This window comes from Gymnodraco acuticeps, unplaced genomic scaffold, assembly GCF_902827175.1.
Source record: "Gymnodraco acuticeps unplaced genomic scaffold, fGymAcu1.1, whole genome shotgun sequence".
NCBI classification, from domain to species: Eukaryota; Metazoa; Chordata; class Actinopteri; order Perciformes; family Bathydraconidae; genus Gymnodraco; species Gymnodraco acuticeps.
The window spans coordinates 77,314-101,903 of NW_022991969.1; the positions used below are offsets into that span (position 1 = coordinate 77,314).

Here is a 24,590-nt window from a genome sequence, read left to right on the forward strand (position 1 = left end):
CTAGGGTCACACCCAGATTCCTTGCAGTCTGAGTCGGGGAAACAACAGAGGTGCCGATGTTGATTGTTAGGTCAAGAGTGGGACAATCTTTTCCCGGAAGGAAAAGCAGTTCAGTCTTGTCAAGGTTGAGCTTGAGGTGGTGAGCAGACATCCACTGAGAGATGTTCGCTAGACAAGCAGAGATGCGTGCGACGACCTGGGTCTCTGAGCGGGGAAAGGACAGAATCAATTGGGTGTCGTCAGCGTAGCAGTGGTATGAAAAACCATGCAGGCTAATGACTGATCCGAGCGAGTTTGTGTACAGGGAGAAGAGGAGGGGACCAAGAACAGAGCCCTGAGGGACCCCTGTAGTTAATTGATAAGGGTCGGACTCAGACCCTCTCCAAGTTACCCTGTAGGTGCGGTCTTTGAGGTATGAGGTGAGGAGGGAAAGTGCAGAGCCTGAAATTCCAAGTTCTTGGAGAGTGCCTTGAAACCAGACTGGTGCGGATCCAGAAGTTTGTTCTGATGGAGATAACAGGAGAGTTGTTTAAAGACAGCGCGTTCAAGTGTTTTAGACAGGAACGGGAGGAGAGAGACAGGCCTGTCGTTTATAACATCGGACGGGTTGAGAGTGGGTTTCTTTAGGAGAGGGTTTACTCTTGCCTCCTTGAGACTGTTTGGAAAGTGACCAGAAGTTAGAGAAGTGTTGATTAAATGGGAGAGAAATGGTAGAATATCAGGAGCGATCGTCTGAAGGAGGTTTGAGGGGATAGGGTCCAGAGGACAGGTGGTAGGACGGGCAGAGGTAATGAGGGTAAGAACCTCACTTGGAGAAAGAGGGGAAAAGGAGGACAGTGTGTGGGTGAACGGAGGGTCTGATGACCCAGCGGTGAGTAGAGGTGAGTCAGAAAAAGAAGAACGAATATCATCAACCTTTTTTTTTCAAAGTCGCTTGACAGAAGGGAGGAGGGGGAAGGGGCTTTGGGGGGTTCCAAGAGGGTGGAGAAGATGGAAAATAGTTTTTTGGGATTGGAATAGGAAGATTGGATCTTATCTTCAAAGAAAGTGCTTTTTGCCTGAGAGATCGAAGCAGAGAAAGAGGAGAGCCTGATAGGTTAGGAGGTCGTCACGGTGTTTGGATTTCCACCATTTCCGCTCTGCTGCCCGAAGGATGGTTCTATTAGCACGCAGTGCGTCATTTAGCCAGGGAGCAGGAGGGGACTGACGAGCCTGCCGAGATGTGAGAGGACAGAGATAGTCCAGAGAGGATGAGAGAGGAGAGTTTCTGCAGCAGAGTTTGGAGGTAGGAGTTGGAACGAGTCAGAGGAAGGGAGGGCTGAGAGCACCGATGAGGCAAAGGTAGAGGGGGAGAGGGAACGAAGGTTACGGCGGACAGGTGCAGGATGAGAAGAGATTAGTTTGTTATGTTTGGAAAGGGGTAGAGAGAATGAAATGAAGAAGTGATCGGATGTGTGGAGCGGGTTTACAGAGAGGTTAGAAGTAGCGCAGTTCCTTGAGAATATGAGATCAAGGACATTGCCAGCTTTATGAGTTGGTGGGGACGGAGACAGTGAGAAAGCAAAGGCGGTTAACAGAGATGTTAGTTCGTCTATCTTCCCTGTCTGGAGGTTGAAGTCTCTGAGAAGTACAGCGGGAGGGCCAGTTTCAGGGATGTGTGAGAGGAGATGATCTAATTCCTCCAAGAAGTCCCCCAAGGCGCCTGGTGGACGGTAGAGAACAACAATGGTTAATTGTATAGGATGGGTTACTGTGACGGCATGGAATTCAAAGGTGGAAGGAGTGAAGTTAGGTAGCTTGAAGAGGGAAAAGCTCCAGTTGGGAGAGAGCAGGAGACCAGTGCCACCTCCTCTGCCAGTGGGTCTGGGTGTATGGGAGAAGGAATATGCTGTGGAGAGAGCTGCTGGGGTGGATGTGTTGGATGGAGTAATCCAGGTCTCAGTGAGAGCAAGGAAATCCAGAGATTGCAGGGAGGCGTAGCCAGAGATGAAGTCAGCCTTAGGAACAGCTGACTGGCAGTTCCACAGGCCCCCTGAAACTAAATGTTGGATCTCAGTGGAGCATGTGGGATAGACGAGAGCAGGCCGGTTATAACGATTAGGAGATGCACGGGGCCAGTGATAATTGCGAGAAGACACATGAACAGGAATGGAGAAAATACACATGAATATAGCATGAGAGGCTAAAAAACACCAGCGATACTCAGCTCAATCAAAGTAGGATTTGCCTCCCTCGTGACTCCCGCAGGACTCCTTTGTCTTCGTCTGTCTGATGCTGAAGCTGACGCTCCATGAAAGAGCTGCCTAAAATGGACACTATGACTGTTGAGTTTTCACAGCTGTGGGCCTACGCCCCTTTAATTAATTAACTCTCGATATGTTTAGTAAGTTACTTTACATTTATTCATAATTATCATTGTAAAATATGAGTTAACTGAAGCATTAGGATGCTTTGCATCTAAAGCACTTTGAATTATCTCGTGTTGAAAGGTGCTATATAAATAAACTTGCCTTGCCTTTTATATTAAAGGGATAGTGGAAATGGAACCTCAAATAGTTTCGTTTTAACTTATATACAAGCATAATTACGTACCAAAACAATCACACCTGATTAAAAATATATAATAATTGCCTTACGCATGTTAGAAGCACTTTATTGCAGCTTCCCCGAAGTTTTTTAGAAACGAAATGTTCGACTCAGCCAAACCGGAAGTGACGAAAACTCAGGAAGACGATACGATAACAAACCATGGCGTCTATGCAGAATGAACGTGGAAGGGCAAATATACCAGACAGAGAAGAAGGATTGTACGAGGTATCCAGTGATGATAGCGAGTCAGAAACATCCTCTCGGCTTTCCTACGAAAATGTCGTTTTAGGAACTGAATCTGAATCCGGTTCAGTAAGCGACGATGGTGACAATATTGAGCCAGACGATGGACCATTACGTCCTTATTTGTTCGAGCCCGAGCCCGAGGTGATGGTTCACGGCATGGGCAATGGCGAGGATGACCAGGACCAGGCGCCAGATGATGCACCCCTACGCACAAATAATCTTGACTGGTAGGTCCCTAAGCATAGCTCACGCATCTTAAGATCACCTGTAGCCTTTACAAATATTAATCATTGTTAACCAGTTAAGCCCGAAGGTCCCCCCAGTGGACCCCTCCCACAGTTTTTTTTCTCTCACATGTCTCAGGGCTTCTTAACATTTATGAAACTATTAATGTTTTCATACCCTTTTAAAGGTAAGAAACTCCGCTAACTGACAATAAGAACAATTGTTAGCTAGAAAAAACACAAGAGTAATACCAAGCCTTTGAATTAGCATTGAGCGAAACAATGCTAACGCTTTTTTACACACAACACACGGTAGAAATGCCCTTATTACTATCTTAACGGCACAAACAAGATATACGATTTAAAGCTGAGACTCCACAGATTCCACACATGTAATGTCATCACTGTAAGACCTCGAATTCCTGGAGCTATCAGCCAGAAAAGAGAAAGTAAACAACATCCGGTTCCAAAAATATTACAATAATTACGTCTTACCTTTTTTGATTTGTGATCAAAAGTTGTGTTCAACGGAATAAAAACGCATCTCAAGGTTAATCCAATGTCGTTGTGTCACGTAGAATTTTTCTGTCGCACTACAGCCATACAAAACACATCTATTCACCATAATAAAGGTCGGCTATTCACATGCAAATGCTATTGAATGTCCGCCATTGTTTGTGCCCGTCTTCCTGAGCTCTCGTCATCACCCGAAGATTCCCGACGATTCCCGAAGTATTTCGTTTCATTGAGAGGGCGCAGTAAAATTGAAAATAAAATTAAACTAGGCGCATGAAATTAAAAAAAATGGTTTATTATGCTTCTTTTTAATAAAAATACATAAGTTAAACCCAAAATTCGCGGATTTCCACTATCCCTTTAAGCTAAACAGCAGTACTTAACATTAGTGCCACCAACATCAAAGCGTCCCCAGCTGACCCAGAAAGCGACGCAGGTTCTGGTCCAGGCTCTCGTCATCTCACGCCTAGACTACTGTAACTCCCTCCTGGCTGGTCGACCTGCATGTGCCATCCGACCTCTGCAGCTCATCCAGAATGCAGCTGCTCGCCTGGTCTTCAACCTTCCTAAATTCTCCCACACCACGCCGCTCCTCCGCTCCCTTCACTGGCTTCCGATAACTGCTAGAATCCACTTCAAGACAATGGTACTTGCGTACCATGCTGCTAATGGATCTGGCCCTTCCTACATCCAGGACATGGTTAAACCGTACACCCCAGCACGTGCACTCCGCTCTGCATCAACCAAACGGCTCGCTGCACCCTCGCTGCGAAGGGGAGTTCCCATCAGCAAAAACACGTGGGTTTGCTATCCTGGCTCCAAAATGGTGGAATGAGCTCCCCATTGACATCAGGACAGCAGATAGCTTACACACCTTCCGGCGCAGACTGAAAACTCATCTCTTTCGACTCCACTTCGAGCGATAGAACTGTTAACAAAGCACTTATATACTATTAAAGGGCTGGCTTATCTAAAGCCAGTTGAGTAGCACTTGAAATGTTTTTGCTCTATGAAGCCTGATGTACTTATATGATTCTGTTTTCTTCAAGTTTGTATTTTGTTGGTCGAACGCACTTATTGTAAGTCGCTTTGGATAAAAGCGTCAGCTAAATGCAATGTAATCAAATAAATTAACACTTATCAATTATTATTAAGAAATTTGACTTTCTGCCAATTAGAACTGTTGCTTTTTAGTTCTGTTATCCTGATACTTTTGTGGGGTTATTTTACTTGTAACACAGTATTTGTATACTGTATACTTGTTTTTATTTTATTGTATTGTTAAATGGCACACAAGAAATGAAATATCGGTAAAACTATAATATTTTAAATAAAAAACAACTAATCAGAGAATAGATTGCAATTGTAATTTATAAAGGAAAAATAAAATGATGATCAGTTAATAGGATCAGTATTTATTATAAACAGATATCTGAGGTATTACTATTTATACCCTGGTATAAACTCAGAATAACCTTAGTATAGTCTGGTCATATCATCTTGAAGGTGATAACAGATTATGAGTTTATAGGTTTTTCCCACTGCCCTAAAAGTGGCAACCACAATCTTTTTTGTATAGGTTTAACATAAAAAATAACAGAATCCTCATGTATTAAAATTATTGTACTGATAGAGAACTAAAATATGTGGTACCCCTTAAACTTAACATGCTGCTTTTGTGCTGACACCCCTCATCCTTATCTCTCAAAAACATATACATCATGTTATGAGTTTCTCCTGATTGCTCTTGGGATTATAAACAATTGCAGGAAGGTGGGGCATCAGAAGAGAAAACAAAAGTGGGGATGTGCGTAGGTCTTTTATGAATCATCCTCAGAATGGCTTATAAGTGTCCATCATCAGTGTGAGCTGTGAGTGACACAGGACAGGTAAAGACATCATTTGTATTCAGTATGTCGGGCACAGAAAACAAGGCTGAGATTTTCACCATAACTGAGATGGTGGAACCTCCAGCTGAAAGGGAAACCATGAGGACGAGCATGTTCGAGCAGTATGTGCAGCCGTGCCTGGCCGAGCTGTACGGGACGACCCTGTTTGTGTTTGTGGGGTGTGCGTCTGTGATGGGGAACATTGGACAATTCGGGGTCCTGCAGGCTGCGATGGCTCATGGCATGGCACTGGCTGTGCTCATCATGCTGTTTGGGAAAATTAGGTAAAGATATTGTGTTTTCTAAAGCGGACTGATCATTTATTGTCTTTAAAAATCTTAGAAATGTCATAAAATCTTGTGTAGAGACAACATGAATACTTTTGTGAGATATGAATACCTTTTTGGTATGATTTTCTGTCACATATTGACAAAGTAAGGATTACTTAAAATTAACTCATTAAGTTGGTGTCTCAGCAGACTGATTATTTGTTGTCTTTTAAATGTCATAAATGTCTTAAAGCAGTTGTAGAGCCAACATAAATTTACACGGTTGTTAATTTGCTTTAAAATGTCAGTAAATAATATGCTTTATAAAGTTTCTATTGTTATCTGTCACTCACTGACAATGTTGTGTACAAATAAACCCTGCAGCTGTTATTACAAGCTGTTATAAGATAAGGGTCATTATTTTTCATCTCAATGAACTGATTTAAAGATAATTTGCCTTAACATGTAGTTCATAGAGAATATTAAGTAGATTACTTACGATTTTTATGATTGATGACACATTTCAATAGATAGATTATTATTCATAAGTATCATTTTTGATTCAAATAATTACCTTAAATTGCCTTTTTACCCCATGTGTGCTAGATAAGGTTCATTGGTACCAGTTCATAACGTTATTCCAGAGATAACAGAGCAACGTTTATTGTGTTTTTGCAGCGGCGGGCACTTTAACCCTGTGGTGTCTGTGAGTGTGTACCTGTGTGGAGGGATGAAGCTCGCCCTGCTGCTGCCGTACATCCTCGCCCAGATGTTAGGAGGCATGTTGGGGGCGGCTTTAACCAGGGTGAGGAACACTAGGGAAGCCCAATTCTGCCCCAAAAAAGTGAAACAAATAGATGAAAGGTTTGTTATAATGAAAATATAAATACTCAAGGTAAGTCACAAAGTTGACATAACTTCTGCAGTCAAAAGCATTTAACATATTTAGTAAAATATACAAGATAATAAGCAAGTATTCCGTCATTTTAACTGATTATTAAATTGCATTATTGACGTATAAGATTATATTTTAAAATAATTATATGATTTTATATTGCATAATTTTTAACCAGTAAGTCAGATTTTTTACGTAGTAGGTCCACAATGTATTAAAATATTAGATGAATTAATATTTTCTCATGATTTGAACTAAGTAACGTGAAAGTATGTAATCAAATCTCAAAATATTGACCTAGTATTTCAAGATTTTGTCCTAAAATATCAGAATTTTGACGAAATAAGTTACATTTTTGACTTAAAATCTTCCAATTTTGACTTACTAAGCTAAACGTTTTGATATATCTTATAATGATAATTATGGCATTTTATGACAAAAAAAGAACACGAAACAACTGATATCCTTAGCATCCTTTAATCCTGGTCTTGATTTTGTGCTATCTCAGTTTAGAGTAAAAACAAAAGGTGAAAATAAATGAAAACTATTCTCTTCAGTCTATTGTATGATGGATAATTGTATCATTAAGGGATATTATATATTAATTTGTCCTTCTTTCAGGGCGTATTTCCCGATAACATTTATAATGCTTCCTTCGGAGGATCCTTTCTCGTGGGCCCGACCGCAGATCTGGCTAAAATCACTCTGGCCGAGGTGATAATGACGTTGTTCCTCACGTTGGCGGCCTGCATGGGAGCCGTCAACAAGAAGACCAGCTCCCCAGTGGCTGCGTTCTGCATCGGCCTCACTGTGAGCGCAAACATATTAGCGGGGTAAGATCATCCACAATCCTGCACAACATTATCCATCCACAGATCACAACCAGAGGGGGAATTACTGTATGTTGAATGCTGAGGCCATGACAGCCACAAATACATTTAATTAGCTGTCCAGTTAGATTTTCTGCAAGTTTAATTATGGCGGAAAAACGCTCTCATTTCCAAGATTACATTTGTAAATTTCCAAGACATTTGCTGAGATTGATGCAGTAAATGTAAGACCCTCCACAAAAAAAACAACATGGATTTTCACGATTAAAGTCACATATTAAAATGAAAAGAACTTGAAAAATAGTGGTCTTTTTGGTCATCGAATCACATTCCTTTACTTGGTTGGATCAACCTCAACAAACTCATACATTTAACATTTTAATCTTAAATATATCCATGTTTAATATATATCTTTATTCTTCCTAAATGCTGCAATCTACCATGATGAGATTCTGGTGGAGTATTAATAGACCTGCCTTCAGTCGGCCTAACCATACATTTAAAAAAGTCTAAACATATTTGAATCAGCATTAAAAAAACATGTTATTTAAAATACTGAACATAAACTCCCCCTTATAAATAATATACAGAGGGCATGAATACCGTGTCCTTAAAGTCACCTTCTGTTAGGATTATGTTTTAAACAGGACCCAGGCGCAGGCAATGACTGAAGATGTTTAAATGGTTTATTGTTTCGGAGACTCAGGCAGGTTTGGTGATTATGGAGGTCCGGAGTGGAGGTAGGCAGTGAGAGGCTGGACTGATTACAAGGCAGGCAGGTATGATGCAGGAAGAAGCAGGCAGGTTGGCTGGAAGCTCTGGTGGATGATGGCCGAGGGATTGCACTGGAAACACAAGAGAAACTAGTTACAAAAGTACGGAATTACACGCAGACAGGATAACTGGATGGGCAGCCAGGAGGATGTAATACCACTGGTGTAGAAAACAATCTGGCGGTGAGTTGCTGGGAGACTGGAGTAGAAGCTGTGTCCTGATTAGATGATGAGGGACAGCTGAGTCGGACGGCCAGGTGAGAGCAATCAGGCTGCAAGGGAAACCACACCCTCTCCACACACACAGGGGAACAAACAGGGACACAGTTTGGACCGTGACACCTGCAGCCCTAAACCCTCCTACACACACGTATGTATTACTATTATCAGTTATAAAAGAGAAGACAAGGTTCGTTATTGACTCTTTTTATTACCTTGAAAGGTCTGTTTAATATTTAATCCAATCCTAACATAAATAAATAAATAAATATTGTAATCTGCAGCTAAACTCTGTGAAGAATTCTATTAAACCACATTGCATTATTTTTGTATTTGAGTTGCCCACTGATACTTCTAAACCAGGGGTCTCCAACACGTCGATCGCGAGCTACCGGTAGCTCGCAAGCCCTCAAGAAGTAGCTCACCAAGTAAATCCAAAATGTAAAAAATACACACAAAAAAAGGAAATGTAATTAAATCATAGCGAACCCTATCTACTTACTACAACTCTATATCTATCTAACACCCCTCGTCCCCCCACAATGAATGTTGACCAATCACGTTCTTGCTTGATTTGCGGGACCAGCGTTGCAGTCGGGAAGAAAAGCAATGTGGAGCGGCAGCTCACCGCTTCATAAGGAGTGTGACCTTTCCTTCTGGCAGAATCTACACAACACATCAGCCCCATTGAACACAGCCTATTCATGCCAGCCTATACAGCACATGAGGGGCAGAGTTTTACTGTGTGTGTGCTGCAACTTGCAACTTGCATAATTGCACTTGACGCACACACACACGCATGGCGTAATTTCCACTGGGCACAGGGGGGACATGTCCCCCCCACTTTACAAATATGTGTATTATTATTTTTTAACGCAAGCCGTTATTGCCACGGAGGAGCACACAGCCTCTGTGAGTGAGCGAGACAGAGAGCACACCTTTATCTATTTAATATAGTTGTAATAAAGTAAGAAATCTTTCCAGTGTGTATTATAGGACAGTACAAAAAAACAGTTTAAAAGGGGAGTGATTAGTAAAATATGCATAAATAAAAAGAAAGAATGCTAACTAGGTAAGATAAGAATAAACCAGTTTAAATGATTTGTTATTGTTTGTGATCATATTCTAAAGATGTTTGGATTATTGAAAAGTATACAGCTCCCTTTCATCTGAGTGTTGAGAGCTGTGTCCATAAATTCATCTGGTGCTCAAAGTGCACCAGATTGATGCATTTCACTTCAACATTTAAAACAAATATTCCCGGGGGTTCATGCCCCCAGACCCCCCTAGAGGAGGTGAGGACCACCCCCAAATAAAGCAGGTTCAAATAATTAAATTGCATACATTTTCTTTTAGTAAACCCTGAAAACGGGTCCCACAGACCCAAACAGCACACAAAGGTTAAAGGTCAGCATATCATAATGTTAAAATGTGCTACATATATACACTGCAAAAAACAACAAAAAGAGGAATAGAAGTAGCTCAGGACTTGTTTGATTTTTTTAACGTAGCTCTCATCCTAAAAAAGGTTGGAGACCCCTGTTCTAAATGTTAAAGGTCACCTATTATGCAAAATCCTCTTCTTCATGTCTCTTCTACATCAACATGTGTCCCCTCTTCTTCATGTCTCTTCTAGATCAACATGTGTCCCCTCTTCTTCATGTCTCTTCTACATCAACATGTGTCCCCTCTTCTTCATGTCTCTTCTACATCAACATGTGTCCCCTCTTCTTCATGTCTCTTCTACATCAACATGTGTCCCCTCTTCTTCATGTCTCTTCTACATCAACATGTGTCCCCTCTTCTTCATGTCTCTTCTACATCAACATGTGTCCCCTCTTCTTCATGTCTCTTCTACATCAACATGTGTCCCCTCTTCTTCATGTCTCTTCTTCATCAACATGTGTCCCCTCTTCTTCATGTCTCTTCTACATCAACATGTGTCCCCTCTTCTTCATGTCTCTTCTACATCAACATGTGTCCCCTCTTCTTCATGTCTCTTCTACATCAACATGTGTCCCCTCTTCTTCATGTCTCTTCTAGATCAACATGTGTCCCCTCTTCTTCATGTCTCTTCTACATCAACATGTGTCCCCTCTTCTTCATGTCTCTTCTACATCAACATGTGTCCCCTCTTCTTCATGTCTCTTCTACATCAACATGTGTCCCCTCTTCTTCATGTCTCTTCTACATCAACATGTGTCCCCCTCTTCTTCATGTCTCTTCTTCATCAACATGTGTCCCCTCTTCTTCATGTCTCTTCTACATCAGCATGTGTCCCCTCTTCTTCATAACTCTTCTACATCAACATGTGTCCCCTCTTCTTCATGTCTCTTCTACATCAACATGTGTCCCCTCTTCTTCATGTCTCTTCTACATCAACATGTGTCCCCTCTTCTTCATGTCTCTTCTACATCAACATGTGTCCCCTCTTCTTCATGTCTCTTCTACATCAACATGTGTCCCCTCTTCTTCATGTCTCTTCTAGATCAACATGTGTCCCCTCTTCTTCATGTCTCTTCTAGATCAACATGTGTCCCCTCTTCTTCATGTCTCTTCTACATCAGCATGTGTCCCCTCTTCTTCATGTCTCTTCTTCATGTCTCTTCTAGATCAACATGTGTCCCCTCTTCTTCATGTCTCTTCTACATCAACATGTGTCCCCTCTTCTTCATGTCTCTTCTAGATCAACATGTGTCCCCTCTTCTTCATGTCTCTTCTACATCAACATGTGTCCCCTCTTCTTCATGTCTCTTCTAGATCAACATGTGTCCCCTCTTCTTCATGTCTCTTCTACATCAACATGTGTCCCCTCTTCTTCATGTCTCTTCTACATCAACATGTGTCCCCTCTTCTTCATGTCTCTTCTACATCAACATGTGTCCCCTCTTCTTCATGTCTCTTCTAGATCAACATGTGTCCCCTCTTCCTCATGTCTCTTCTACATCAACATGTGTCCCCTCTTCTTCATGTCTCTTCTACATCAACATGTGTCCCCTCTTCTTCATGTCCTCTTCTACATCAACATGTGTCCCCTCTTCTTCATGTCTCTTCTACATCAACATGTGTCCCCTCTTCTTCATGTCTCTTCTACATCAACATGTGTCCCCTCTTCTTCATGTCTCTTCTACATCAACATGTGTCCCCTCTGTGTAAAGAGACTCTGAAAGTTTCAGGAACAAAGATTCTCTCTCTTTTTCTCCTGATCCATTTCTATCTATAACCTGTCTGAAAATGAGCTGATCAGATTTTGGCCACTTTATGATGTCATAACGATTTTTTGGCTTGTGTAACCATTAGCCAATCAGCAACCAAGGTAATCTCCTCCTAGAGCACCATAGTGTTCTTTGTAACCAAATGTCTCTCAGAGGGGCGTGGGGAGGGGCTCCTTATTTTCATCTAAAGTAACAGACAGAGAATCAGCACTTTTTAAACAGGGCTGAAACAGAGGGGATTATGGGTAATGCTGCAATGATCTGTTTGGTGTTTGGAGCCAAACACTTCAGAGACATGTTTTGTATCTGAAAGCTATAATATATTGATGAAAAACAGTATAATAGGGGACCTTTAAACATACTGTTCCTCCAGCTGTGTTGCAGTGTTAGTTATTGTCTGTTGTTTCAGAGGCCAGCTGTCTGGAGCCTGCATGAACCCGGCCCGAGCCTTCGGTCCTGCAGTGGTTACAGGCCAGTGGGGCTTTCACTGGATCTTCTGGGCAGGACCCTTATGTGGAGCGCTGATCACCGTCACCTTAGTCAGGTTTGTATAGCCAACAAATACTACTGCAACTGTTTGTTTGATATCTTTAAAAAAAAGTTTGATTAAAAAAACTACAAAGATACTCGAATTGCCCGTAAAAAAACACTTAAATAACGACAAAAACACACAAGATGAATTGTTGTATCATTTTCAGTCTTGGGCTGTTTCTCAATGTCGAGTATACCTGCTGCAGAGCCACTATTTCAAGTATACTGAAGGACTGTTTAAATGCATGTTAAATGCCCAGCATTCGGCGCCACTCGATGACGTAGTATACTTGAAATAGTGACTCTGCAGCAGGTATACTCGACATCGAGAAACGGCCTTGGTGTCTTTTCCATGTCTGTGCCCATCGTTCATCTGTGTTCACCAAAACATTTCCAGCCAAATGAGACCTGGGCAAGCACCTGCATAAAAAAACGACCTGGTTAGAAGACAAAAACATAGTGTTGTTTAAAATGACAATGTTTGTTTGTTATATAACTAACGTACGTGCGTTTAGTAGGTATATTACCCAAGTAAACTACAGTAAAATAGGTCAATATTGATTTCTGGTTTCACATAAACATGAAATACTTCTTCGTAAAAGTCCCAAGTTTGTTTGACATATCTATCCTCCCCATAATCCATTTTTATATCGGACATTGTCGCACTTAACACTTTGTCATCTGACTTCTTAAGGCCCTGCACATCCTGGCTCACATTTACGCTCCAAACTAACTATGATGCTTCCCTTACAGGAGGTTTAAGTAAAGAAACGGTACATGAGATCCGTCTGGTACAGTAGTTTGATATTGTTACTATTCAACAGGGTCTTAATATATTTTACTTAAAGGTGTCCTGTGGAGTTTTCGGCCACTAGAGGAGCTACAGAGCTATGTCTGTACATGAGAGTGACATTTTGGGCGGCACATTGGTTCACATCCTGCTTTTCCAGTGATCCACTCGCATTTAAAACAAGTGTAGCAATGTGCCAACAAGGGCACAACTCAATGTGGCACCTTTAATACTTATAGTTTAAAATCAAGCAGTATTTCACATGTGTTTGGCAGTGAGGGGTATCTTCCCACACTTGTTGTATCAAATATCCATTCAGGTTAATGTGAAATGCAAATTACACCATTTTTGTTGAGTTAAATATAAATAGAGACACCTTATGTTCCATGTATATGCTTCACGTGATGCTGAAAGGTCATAGTAGGGCTGTGCAATTAATCGTATTTTAATCGCGATTACGATTATGGCTTGCGACGATTATGAAAACAGCATAATTGACAAAATACGATTATTTTGCTGGGTGCGCTTTCGCCCCTCCCTAAAAGCCCACTCGGCCACGTGGGAGTGACATGTGTTGTGAGTGTTCAGCGCGAGCGAAGATGTCAGAACAAGAGCAGCAACTCGTTAAAAAGAAGGGTCAAACTATTTCCACTATTTGCAAGTACTTTGGCTTTCAGGAGTCCGACGTGGAGCAAAATAAAGTACAGTGCAGGATTTGTTACCAGGTTGTGTTGGCACCACACGCCAGAGGTGTGGACTCGAGTCACATGACTTGGACTCGAGTCACACATTTTATGACTTGAGACTCGACTTGACAACATCACAAAAGACTTGCGACTCGACTTGGACTTGAACACCAATGACTCGGGACTTGACTTGGACTTGAGCCTTCTGACTTGAGGTGACTTGCTACTTTAATTCAGAGGTCTCCAACACGCCGATCGCGAGCTGCCGTTAGAAGAGCAGACTCCCGTCGGGGAAAGCAGAATCTTCAGCCGCTCCTACTCTTGCTGAGAATCCTTGCAGGCAGGGGCGGGTCTTTATTTAGCTGGCCCACCATGCGGCCAATCATATGCGAGGACACACTAGGATCATACCATTATGTGAAAGAAGGGTGGGGGCACAGCATGTGCAGAGCGACGAGGAGACGGGGAGCCGGATTTAAATGCAAGCGCGTCGGAAAAAGTCAAGAAATGAGCGAAAACCGAAAAAAGAAGCAGCATCTGGCTGCTTTTCAATGATATTGGATAAAGCAAAGCTGAGTGCAGGATTTGTAAAATGAAAATAACCTTCAGAGCAGGGTAAACACTCAGGATCTATTGTCAGAGGTGGGAGAAGTTCAGACAATTAAAAAAAGTTACAATCAGGGTTCCCGCGGGGTCTTAACAAGTCTTAAAAAGTCTTACATTTGATAATCAGAATTTAAGGCCTTAAAAAGGTCTTAAATATGATTCAGAAGGTCTTAAAAATTATCGGATTTGAAAGGTACTTCTGTGTTGCGATAGCGTCTAAATGTGTTTTGGGGGAAATGCCCGGGCTGCAAAGTAACCAGTACGGTAATAGCCTTTCAGTTCCCCCCAACAATTTGTATTGAATTAAATCAACATGGAACCAGTAATCACTAACTTTGTTTCCCCCGGCCCCTTATTGGAGAACACCCAGCTAGTAACCGAGCAACCAAGCTTCAGCTCATGTAGCCTATCTTCGAATCTACTTACAAATAAATATGGGGAAGTGTAAGTTCAACCGTATTTGGTTGGAAAACATCTAATTTAGTGCTTGGTTGAAACCAGTGGAGGGAACGTGTTTGAAGCCCGCTGCATCTTTTACAAAATAAATTAGTGTTTGTTTTGCTAATGTAGCGTTAGTTAATGTAGGGTTAGCTAGTGCAGCAGCAGCTAATGCAGCGTTAGCTAGTGCAGCGTTAGCTAGTGGAGTGTTAGCTAGTGCAGCAGCTCCCGCAACAACACCGGGGGACCTCCGGGCGAAGTTTGGGTCTACGTCAACCCTAAAAGCGGAGGTGCTGTAGACGCGAAATACCGTAGCTAAACACCAATCATACAACAGCAACGATGAAATAGTGTAGCCAAGGCAGCAGAGCTCAGTCTGAATATAGCTCTTGTCACTACACACACACACACACACACACACACACACACACACACACACACACACACACACACACACACAACACACACACACACACACACACACACACACACACACACACACACACACACACACACACACACACACTAGGGCTGCTCGATTATGGCAATAATCAAGATTATGTTGGTCAATAATTAATATCACGATTATTAAATATGATTATTCATTGACTTTGAAAACATCCATTTATTGAACTTTAAAACAGATAATAATTTGAACAGTATCTTTTGAACTGTTGATTACCCTGAACGTATAATTCAACTGAAAAACCAATACAAAAATTAATTAAATAAATGATACATTACTAAAAAAATTCATTAGATCAAATATGTTGTGGTGCACTGTCACAACCTAGCAAAGCAAAATAATCGTTTTTTACGATTATGTTGTTTTCGTAATTGTGGCAGGCCAAAATCGTAATTGCGATTAAAATATGATTAATTGCACAGCCCTAACACACACACACACACACACTCAAGCACATACACACTTTTTGTCTAACACGCTAACACAGTTCTGTACTGTTACGCTGTTGTGTTCAGTCATTGTTCTTATGTTGAACATGAATACATTTACTTTGTAAGTGATTATGGGACGTATTTCTTCTTTATATACATTTTCCTTCATACTTTATTGCCGTGAAATAGGTCTTAAATTCTATTCAAAGTGGTCTTAAAAAGGTGTTAAAAAGTCTTAAATTTGAGTTGGCGAAACCTGCAGGAACCCTGTACAATAAAAAGTCCTGCATTCAAAATGTTACAAGTAAAAGTACAAAAGTATTAGCATCAATATATACTTAAAGTACCACCTGCAGAGGGATCTAGATGCAGGTGTTCTTTTCCCCATAGAGACCGCCTCGCTGCACATTATCCCTTACATAAAGATAGATTGTGGGTCCCTTATAACATGTTGTACACAGTGGAAATAAACATTCTGGTTACCTCAACATCAGGGATCTTATCCATTAAACTCCTTCTGAATCAAACCGTCACGGTAGCCTTACCTTACTGATCCCTCTTAAATTAGAAAAACCCACGTTACTTTACCAGCAGAGAGAAAATGGATTATTAAATGATTAATGTGACTAATAAAGAGCAATATGATTATTAAGTATTATTCTGTTGATCGATGTCATTACATTTGGTGAAAAACACATAATGACTTGTTTATGACTCGTTTTGTCAAAGTTTAGGACTTGGACTTGACTTGAACTGCCCATCCTGACTTGAGACTTGACTCGGACTTGAGCGCAAAGACTTGAGACTTGACTCGGACTTGCAAAACAATGACTTGGTCCCACCTCTGCCACACGCTAACACAACCAATCTCTTTAATCATCTGAAATACAACCACAAAGTGCAATACGACCGGGCAGTAATACAACAAAAAGCAGATGCCCGCTCGACTTCATCCACCACATCATCACAGTCATCGATTCAGGACGCATTGTACAGAGCAACGGCCTACGCGACGAGCTCGCAGAGACACAGAGATATTACAGGTGCCATTACATTTCACATCGCTAAAGATATGTGCCCAGTTAGCACTGTTAGCAACCAGGGCTTTAAAGAGCCTGTGACACGAGTTTCCCCCATCATCCAAACCCATCAATTTGTGTAAATATTCTCTCCTTGAAAACCGTTACTGAACTGATTTTGGATATTTGTACTTTGATAACCATTAATCTGCCCTTCAATGTTGACCATATCCTGGATCTGCTCGGGGATTCTTCAAGTCCCGCCAAATTATGTGTGACGTCATTGCGGGCACAGCGCTCCAGCTGCACCGTTCAGGATCCCAGCATCTGCATGTAAACACGATGGCGCACACAGCAGCAAGCTCAGACAGCGATGACAGTTTAATTTTGAACGTGTCTGAGAGCTCATATGAGGCTGAAGGATCGGTTTATGTTGTATCTGTTAGAAGTTTAGGAATTAGGTGCGTCAATATGGGCGATCATACGGTCATGTAGCCAGTGGTGGAATGGGACTAAAAATCATCCCGGGACTCTCGACCGGCCCACTTCGGTACCGCTAGTAAATTGTCAACAGGGGGAGTGGGGGATGTCAGGGGTGGCGGGTGCTGTAGATAGTAAATGTAAATATGTAAATATTTGTGTCACTGCATCCTCGTAAAATACAAATATAATGCAATGTCTGTGTCTTTGACATTAGCGCTGCTGCCACCTGTGCAGGGGCGGATCTAGACAAATATTCATGGGGTGGCAAGAGGGTGGCAGGAGATTTTGAGGGGTGGCATCCCCTGGCAGAAGTATATGCTGATTTAAATCGCAGTGTAACGGTACACGTACCCGTACTGAAATTATTCGGTACGGGCCCTTCGGTTCGGTACACGTGTGAACCGAAGGGTACCGAACGAATATAACGTTATGTAAAAAATTGAGAACATGAACAACTTTCTGGAAGTAATCTTAGGTATATATATCATAGAGCGACCAAGTCATTTCATTGGACGAGAGGCATACTATGAGAGCTGGTCAAAGGGATGCGTTCAAATGTAGTCAGTAATTTGAGGAAATGGCGAACGCAAATAAAGTTGAGCTCGAAAATCCTCCAGCATCATTGAAGTCTCCAGTTTGGGAACATTTTGGTTTCGCAGTTACGTACAAGGATGACGGACAAAGACAGGTGGACTGAACCAAAGCTGTTTGTCGGGATTGTTCAACTAACATTGGTTACGCGGCTGGCAATACATCAAACTTGCACACTCATTTGAAAAGGCATCACCCAAACGTGAATATCACCGGTACCAAAAGAAAAAAGACTGAAGTGCAAACCCAACTCCCACTAGCATTTAAGCCTCCACCACTCGCAACAAGTTCAGACCGAGCCAAAGCTATTACAAACGCCAAATATCCTTATGTTGCCATGTTAGCAAAGCGCTACCTGGCTGTATCTGCTACCTCTGTCCCTAGCGAGAGGGTGTTCTCCACAGCAGGAGACATTGTTAGTGCCAGCAGATCTGCCCTTTCGGCAAGCAATGTGGACAAGTTAATTTTTCTTTAAAAAAACATGAAAATACAATGACAAGCAAGTCCTAATGTCAAGCTGGCTGCTTAGGTACTAGTACAGTACAGTTCAAATACAGATTATTTCAGTTCATCGAAATGCTGCACCTTAATGTTTATTTTATTATATTTTGTATTTATTTGAGTGAATATTCACAGTTTAATAATAATTTAAAAAATAAATATTTTTTTTAATGTTTTGTGATAATTTTTTCTGCTGTACCGAAAACGTACCGAACCGAACCGTGACCTAAAAAACGAGGTACGAACCGAACCGAAATGTTTGTGAACCGTTACACCCCTACAATCAATGTTAACTTGGAAAGCCACAATATTAATATTTTAACTCAATGACATTAGGTGATATTATTGTGGCACATCAGTAAAGCCTTACATATAAATATATAAGGTGGCAGACGTAATTTAATGAATTTTAACTGAACAATAACTGAATGAGTTTGTTCTTAGACCAGCAGGGGTACCAAATCTATGAAGACTGCTGCAATAAGTACATTCATTAACTGTCTCATCGATGTTTGTCTGAATGAATATGATACTATTAACAATCATATTATTCCTATCAGCTGTCAATCCCTTTTATGATTCACATTTTTTGGAGGAGTTAATGATGAATGTTCATCAAGATGCTTGCTCACCCTCCTTCAAATTTGAAAAACAAGTAATTATATCATTATTGATATACAGTTACAACCTTGACTTTACATCAGAAAGAACAAATATTAAAAAAGTGACTAACTGCATCAGTTAGGGTTAAAAAAAAAAAACGTGTATTCAGCTAAAACATATACATCGCTGCAGTAAGTTATTATCCAGTGGAAAGTCCTTGTCTACTGGCCTGGTTAAATCAAAGTGGTTACTTTCTGTTGGCTGGGCAGTGTCGTTTTACACACCGTCTGATTTTACTTTCTCAGGACTTAAAACAGTTTTTTGGGGGCAGACCCCCTCAAAGAAAAAAAATATACACACGCATACAAGGTCATCATCTTAACAGTTTGTTATGCTCATCGAGTCATCCGTGAGCAGAGCATCAAGTTGGCATGTCTATTACAGCTGAATGCGGCGATTACTATTTTGTTCAGCAAAACGCCTCACAAACGTATTAAGATCCAAAGCTTTAGTGCGTTTTGATTCAATGCTGAGTACAGCCAAACTTGACATTCTCTTCTCTGTAATTGTAGATCGCAAATACCTAATTCCTTCCGTCTACTTGGGTCCGAAATGCTTCTCGATCATATTTCCAGTCTCGCGCCAGGGCCGGGGGAGGGGTTACAAGACTCGCGTCTTGTGCTGCATTCATTTGCACTCGGACATTAGAGATTTTCTCTCATAAATGTCCGATGAGCCACAACTTTTCTTTCAAAACAAAGATGCCAACTGGGGTGGCAGCTGGGGTGGCAAGGCTATTGTTTAGGGTGGCAGTTGCCACCCCATGCCACCCCGGTAGATCCGCCCCTGCACCTGTGCCCTGTACAGTACAGGGCACAGGTGGCAGCAGCGCTACAGGCTGTACTACGAAGCCAGTTCAACATACCCTGGATATGTTTGAGTAACAAACAAACTAACAACAACAAACTAACAAACGAGATCTCGCTAAGCGGTCATACGACGCTGGTTATCAACTCGGTAAATCAAGCCAGGGTTTCTCTCTCCAGCTGAGAGCGCGTTCACGTCTAAAATCTGACTTTAATTACATTTGACTCGAGTGTTTCGTCAACATAATGTGTTGCTTAAAATAATACTTCTGCATACAGTATGTGACACTGTGAGTGTTGCACGGCCAGATACGGCTGGAGAAGCTGACTCAGATAAGGAAATATATGATATATTATGATATTATATGATCGATGATCTGATTGATGATGTAATATGAATGATAAGTGCGACACGTCGGCGTCTTCTCTGCATACGGCAGTTTAAACTGTATTTCCTTTCTCCTGTAATATGACTTGAGAGATTTAAACTCCGCACACTGAGTTGATCTCTTTTCTATAGACGACGGAGGCGGGCAGCGTCAGGTAAAAAAAGTTATTTAGCCTTCCCAAACCTGAGCCTCACGCGCCGCCTATGGGGGATGTGCTAGTGACTTATCCGACCGGCCCACTTCGGTACCGGCCCATCGGGATTCGTCCTGATTCACTGCACCCAGCCCACGTAAACTGTCAACGGGGGAGCCTCGCTGCGGGGTAACGGTGGAGCTAGTGTCCCGATCGGAGTGGGAATAATAATAATAATAATCCGTGCATTTTATCCATTAATTTCCCCAACATTGTGGTAAAAAAACCACACGTTTAATCCATGTTGGTGTACTACAACTACAAAAAGCATCGGTTTGTTTTCTCATCAGGAAATGCAGAAACAAACTATTTTTAATCATCATTCTCACGATCATTTAATCTATCATATGTTCGCCGAATTGACATGAAAGCACTAATACATGTAGTTTCATCCACTTGAGTTTACAACTACAAAAATAATCGATTTGTTTTTATATCACATCCGACGGGAGGAAATTCAGTAGCTCTCACTACCGATTTGTAATCCTAATGTAATCATCATCTTCACCACGATCATTTATGTTTATGTTCGCCGAATTGACATGAAAGCACTGACAAATATGAATATACTGTAGTCAACTTCATTACAACGTTATTACCGTGTCTAAACTCAGTAATTCACCATTTCTACGCATGACAACACACTTTGTCTGTGTTTGGCTCTCTCGCCGCACAGTGAAGCGTTCCCGCATTGACGTCACTTCCGGCTTCCCCCAAAACTTCAAAATGAGTCGGAGGAATTTCCCCGCGATGTTCGAAATTATTGATATTTAACGGAACGGTATCGCTTTTTCTTTTTTAAACTGACGGTTCGATATTACTAGTAGCCCAATATTTCATTTCACAACAGTTGTTGGGATGCTGTCACAGGCTCTTTAAGCAACTTGTCAACACGTTGGACAAGCGTTACGCGATGCCGTCTCGGTATTATTTCAGCAGGTCTGCGCTGCCTGCACTATATGACAAATGCCGTGGGGAAGTTGAGAGAGATGTGGCTTCAGCTGGCTACTTTGCCACCACAACGGACCTATGGTCTAGCCCAGGGGTGCCCAACCAGTCGATCGCGAGATGTGTCTAAAAATAGAACAACAATATTCTGTTTTATGTCCTGTAACATAATCTTCCTGTGCCAGAATAATGCACTTGAACGCATCAAAGCTTTGTGATTGGCCGGCGTCACCCCATGTGTCGGGGCGTGGCTGAGGGTCTTCAGTACAGGTGGCAATATCGTCACCTACCTGCGCTCATCTCTGAAACCAGACCATGTAAACAGGCTGTTGTTTCTTGCAAAAAATCTTTAAGAGATGACATGAGCAGCCCTACCAGCATTTGCCATGGTGGCCTAAACATTTTTATTTGGTCTTAAATTGTAGTTCAACATTTATTTCCTGTTACTTCTGGACCATGACGGTTGGCCAGCCTTCAACGTTTAACTGAGTGGAATAATGAATATGTTTTACCAAAATGTTGGCTATATGTTAAGGAGTGTTCAGTAGGTTGTGACAGTGCACTGCAACACATTTGATTTAATTTATTTTGGTCTAATTTATTTTTATTTATCATATTAATAATATATGTTTAGTATGGTTTTGGAAGTGCGCTCCAACATATTTGTTGATCTTGTTTATTGGTAAAATATTATTTGTTTTAAAGTTCAATAAATGGTCAATGAATAATCGTCAAAATAATCGTGATATCAATTATTGACCCAAATAATCGTGATTATGATTTTTGCCATAATCGCACAGCCCTAGGTCATAGTGTCTTGTTCAGATAGACAGGAGTATATAGATAAGAGGCTGGATTGAACCTGACAGCCCCCTAGTTGATCTTGATTACACAATACACTTAGTAAGGAGTTTATAACATCCCTCCTTTTCCACTGGACTTCAGTCTCACCTAACACAGACACAAAAACGGACCTCCTGTAGATCCACCCACAGAGCTTTACTACAGTCTGACCTTCTAAACCTACCCACCTTTATAAATGTAGTCAAGCTTTAACTAACTTTTAAATATTCATTTTAACCCTGGACGGGTGATGAGACGATGGGCACAGACATGTACTGTAAAAGACACCAAGACTGAAATTGGTGCAACAATTGCAGTCATTTTGTGGTTATTTTAATGTTTTTTTGAGGGCAATTTTAGTATCTGTGTATTCTCTTTTTTAGATTATTATATTACCGCCTTTCTGTATTTGCACAAATGATGTCCCCCGGATAACTTGCAACCGTGCAGTCACACATTTCTGCAGGTGGTAGAGATCAAAATGAAGGCCGTGGGTAAAAAGGGGATCATTGATGGCACTGGTAACCGATTTGCTTCATTTTAAGGGCATTTAAAGTGTCTTTGTTGGCAACTCGTATCATTTTGTGGTTGTTTTAAGTCATTTTGTGGGTATTTTTTCAAAAATGTCTGAGTTTTTTATATTTTGGCTTTCTGCCTAACTGTCACTGCACAGATTGTGTCACCTCATTGTCTTTGCAATCAAGCAAGATGCAGTCACACATTTTTGTAGTTTTGTAGTTGAGATCAAAATGAAGGCCACGTTTGTAGAAGTGGTCCGAGCAAGAGGGCCAAAAGGGGGAATAGGTAGTGGGATATCAGCAATTAGCCCCCCATAGACACACTTCACATCCTGTGTCTTTAGTGGTGTGTGTCTTTTTGGTTGTTTTTGCATGATTTTGTAGTAGTTTTGCTTCCTTCTGTGGACATTTGTTTGCCATTGGTAATCATATTGTAGCTTTGTGAGCATTTTGAGTCTCTGTGGAGTCATTTAGCATCTTATTGTGGTTTGGTGTGTTTTTTTATGGCATGTTTTCTCTGCCAGATTGGCCATTCAGTAAATGATCCATGTTCATAACAAAATAGTAAATAATTCTCAGTGTTGTTGTGAATGACCAATAATTGCTTGTATCACTCTTTTGCAGGTTGCTGCTTGGTGACCAGGTGACCCGAGTTTGGTTGAAGTAAAAGTGTAATTTATTGAAGAGGAAGACAAAGGACATTCTGTTCAACCTTATTAACATCTTATTTCAACTTGGATTTTCACACACAATTAATACATTGACTGTAATATATTTACATTTGTCAGCAAAATGTGTGCAAATGTATTTGTCCTTGAACCGGCCATGACTGTTGGCTCTGACTGAAAGACATGTTTGTATTTCAAGATGCAATAAAGTGTTTGATGATGCGATTGTGATCCGATAGCTTGTCCTCACTCAGACTTCACAGGTGCGATGAAAGCTGGAAAACGTCCCGGGATATTTGATAATAAACTTCATACAAATGATCACTCTTTCTGTTACTTATTAACAGTATTTTTGTACTCAAGTTTGGGTCAGAGTCCTCCATGGAAAACCATTCTTTGATAGCTTGATTACTGAAAATACAGTACAAGGACAAGACTTGACTGTAATAAATCTAGATTAATCATAAACTGGTCCCCTCAGATCAACTGAATCACAGTGGAATAAAAAGCTTTTAAAAATCAATACATTTAAAAACTTATGATAAAGATAGATCATTTACATTTTGCATACCATACACACCCCTTATATCTATTTGTAGGTGCAGGGATGTAACAATCACATATAGAAATGGCAAAGTTTTTTTTTTTTACCACTTCCAGTTCCTTCGACAAAAAAGCAATTCAATCTCTCCATAGGGTTTTGGAAAATATCTGGAACTAAGGTCTGTGGTTGAAACACATTGAAGAGACGGATCACGGTTTGTTCTACGACATTAAATCCATCGACAGTGACCCCACTGGTGATTTCTGAAGAGTTGACGTGTCTGAAAAACGATGGTTGTTACCAAGTGGCTGAATAGGACTACAGCACCTTGGTTGCTGATTGGCTAATGGTTACTCAAGCCAAAACATCGTTATGACATCATAAAGTGGCCAAAATCTGATCAGCTCATTTTCAGACAGGTTTTTATAGAAATGGATCAGGACAAAAAGAGAGAGAGAATCTTTGTTCCTGAAACTTTCAGAGTCTCTTTAAACAGAGGAGGGGACACATGTTGATGTAGAAGAGACATGAAGAAGTGGATTTCACATAATAGGTGACCTTTAAAGCATGGAGACATGTCACAGTAGAGACACTACATACACATCTGAAACCTGAAAATGAGCATTATAAGGCCTGTTAGGATACTGGGCAATACCAACGCTAAGCTAAAAAGCCAGACTTCTGTCGGTGCGTTGTTGTTTAGTTTCACCAACTTAATGTTTAACAAAGATTAAATCTGTTAAGTGTCTCTAGCTATAGCTCTTTGATAAATGTAGTGGAATGGAAAATCCAAACATTTCCCTCTGATTTG

At 41.1% G+C, this 24,590-nt stretch overlaps 1 protein-coding gene and 1 long non-coding RNA gene across 2 annotated transcripts; one reads left to right on the forward strand and one right to left on the reverse strand.

Moving 5' to 3' along the window:
* Positions 1-3,015: 3,015 nt before the first annotated feature.
* aqp8a.1 (aquaporin 8a, tandem duplicate 1) lies at positions 3,016-23,466 on the forward strand. The gene is made up of 6 exons (XM_034200798.1): positions 3,016-3,062; positions 5,488-5,748; positions 6,412-6,538; positions 7,250-7,461; positions 12,075-12,209; positions 23,192-23,466. Exons 2-6 carry the CDS (start codon positions 5,489-5,491, stop codon positions 23,232-23,234), a joined length of 777 nt encoding a protein of 258 aa, XP_034056689.1. The 5' UTR covers positions 3,016-3,062; position 5,488; the 3' UTR covers positions 23,235-23,466.
* Positions 7,583-9,280, reverse strand: LOC117536064. The gene is made up of 2 exons (XR_004567492.1): positions 8,390-9,280; positions 7,583-8,303 (listed from the first exon to the last, which is right to left on the reverse strand). It is a non-coding gene; the product is annotated as an uncharacterized LOC117536064 (long non-coding RNA).
* Positions 23,467-24,590: the final 1,124 nt, after the last annotated feature.

Coding starts and splice junctions, on each gene's coding strand:
- aqp8a.1 (XM_034200798.1), top strand. CDS start 5,489: ATGTCGGGCACAGAAAACAAGGCTGAGATTTTCACCATAACTGAGATG. Junction 6,539..7,249: donor TGGGGGCGGCTTTAACCAGG/GTGAGGAACACT, acceptor TCCTTCTTTCAG/GGCGTATTTCCCGATAACAT. Junction 7,462..12,074: donor AGCGCAAACATATTAGCGGG/GTAAGATCATCC, acceptor CTGTTGTTTCAG/AGGCCAGCTGTCTGGAGCCT.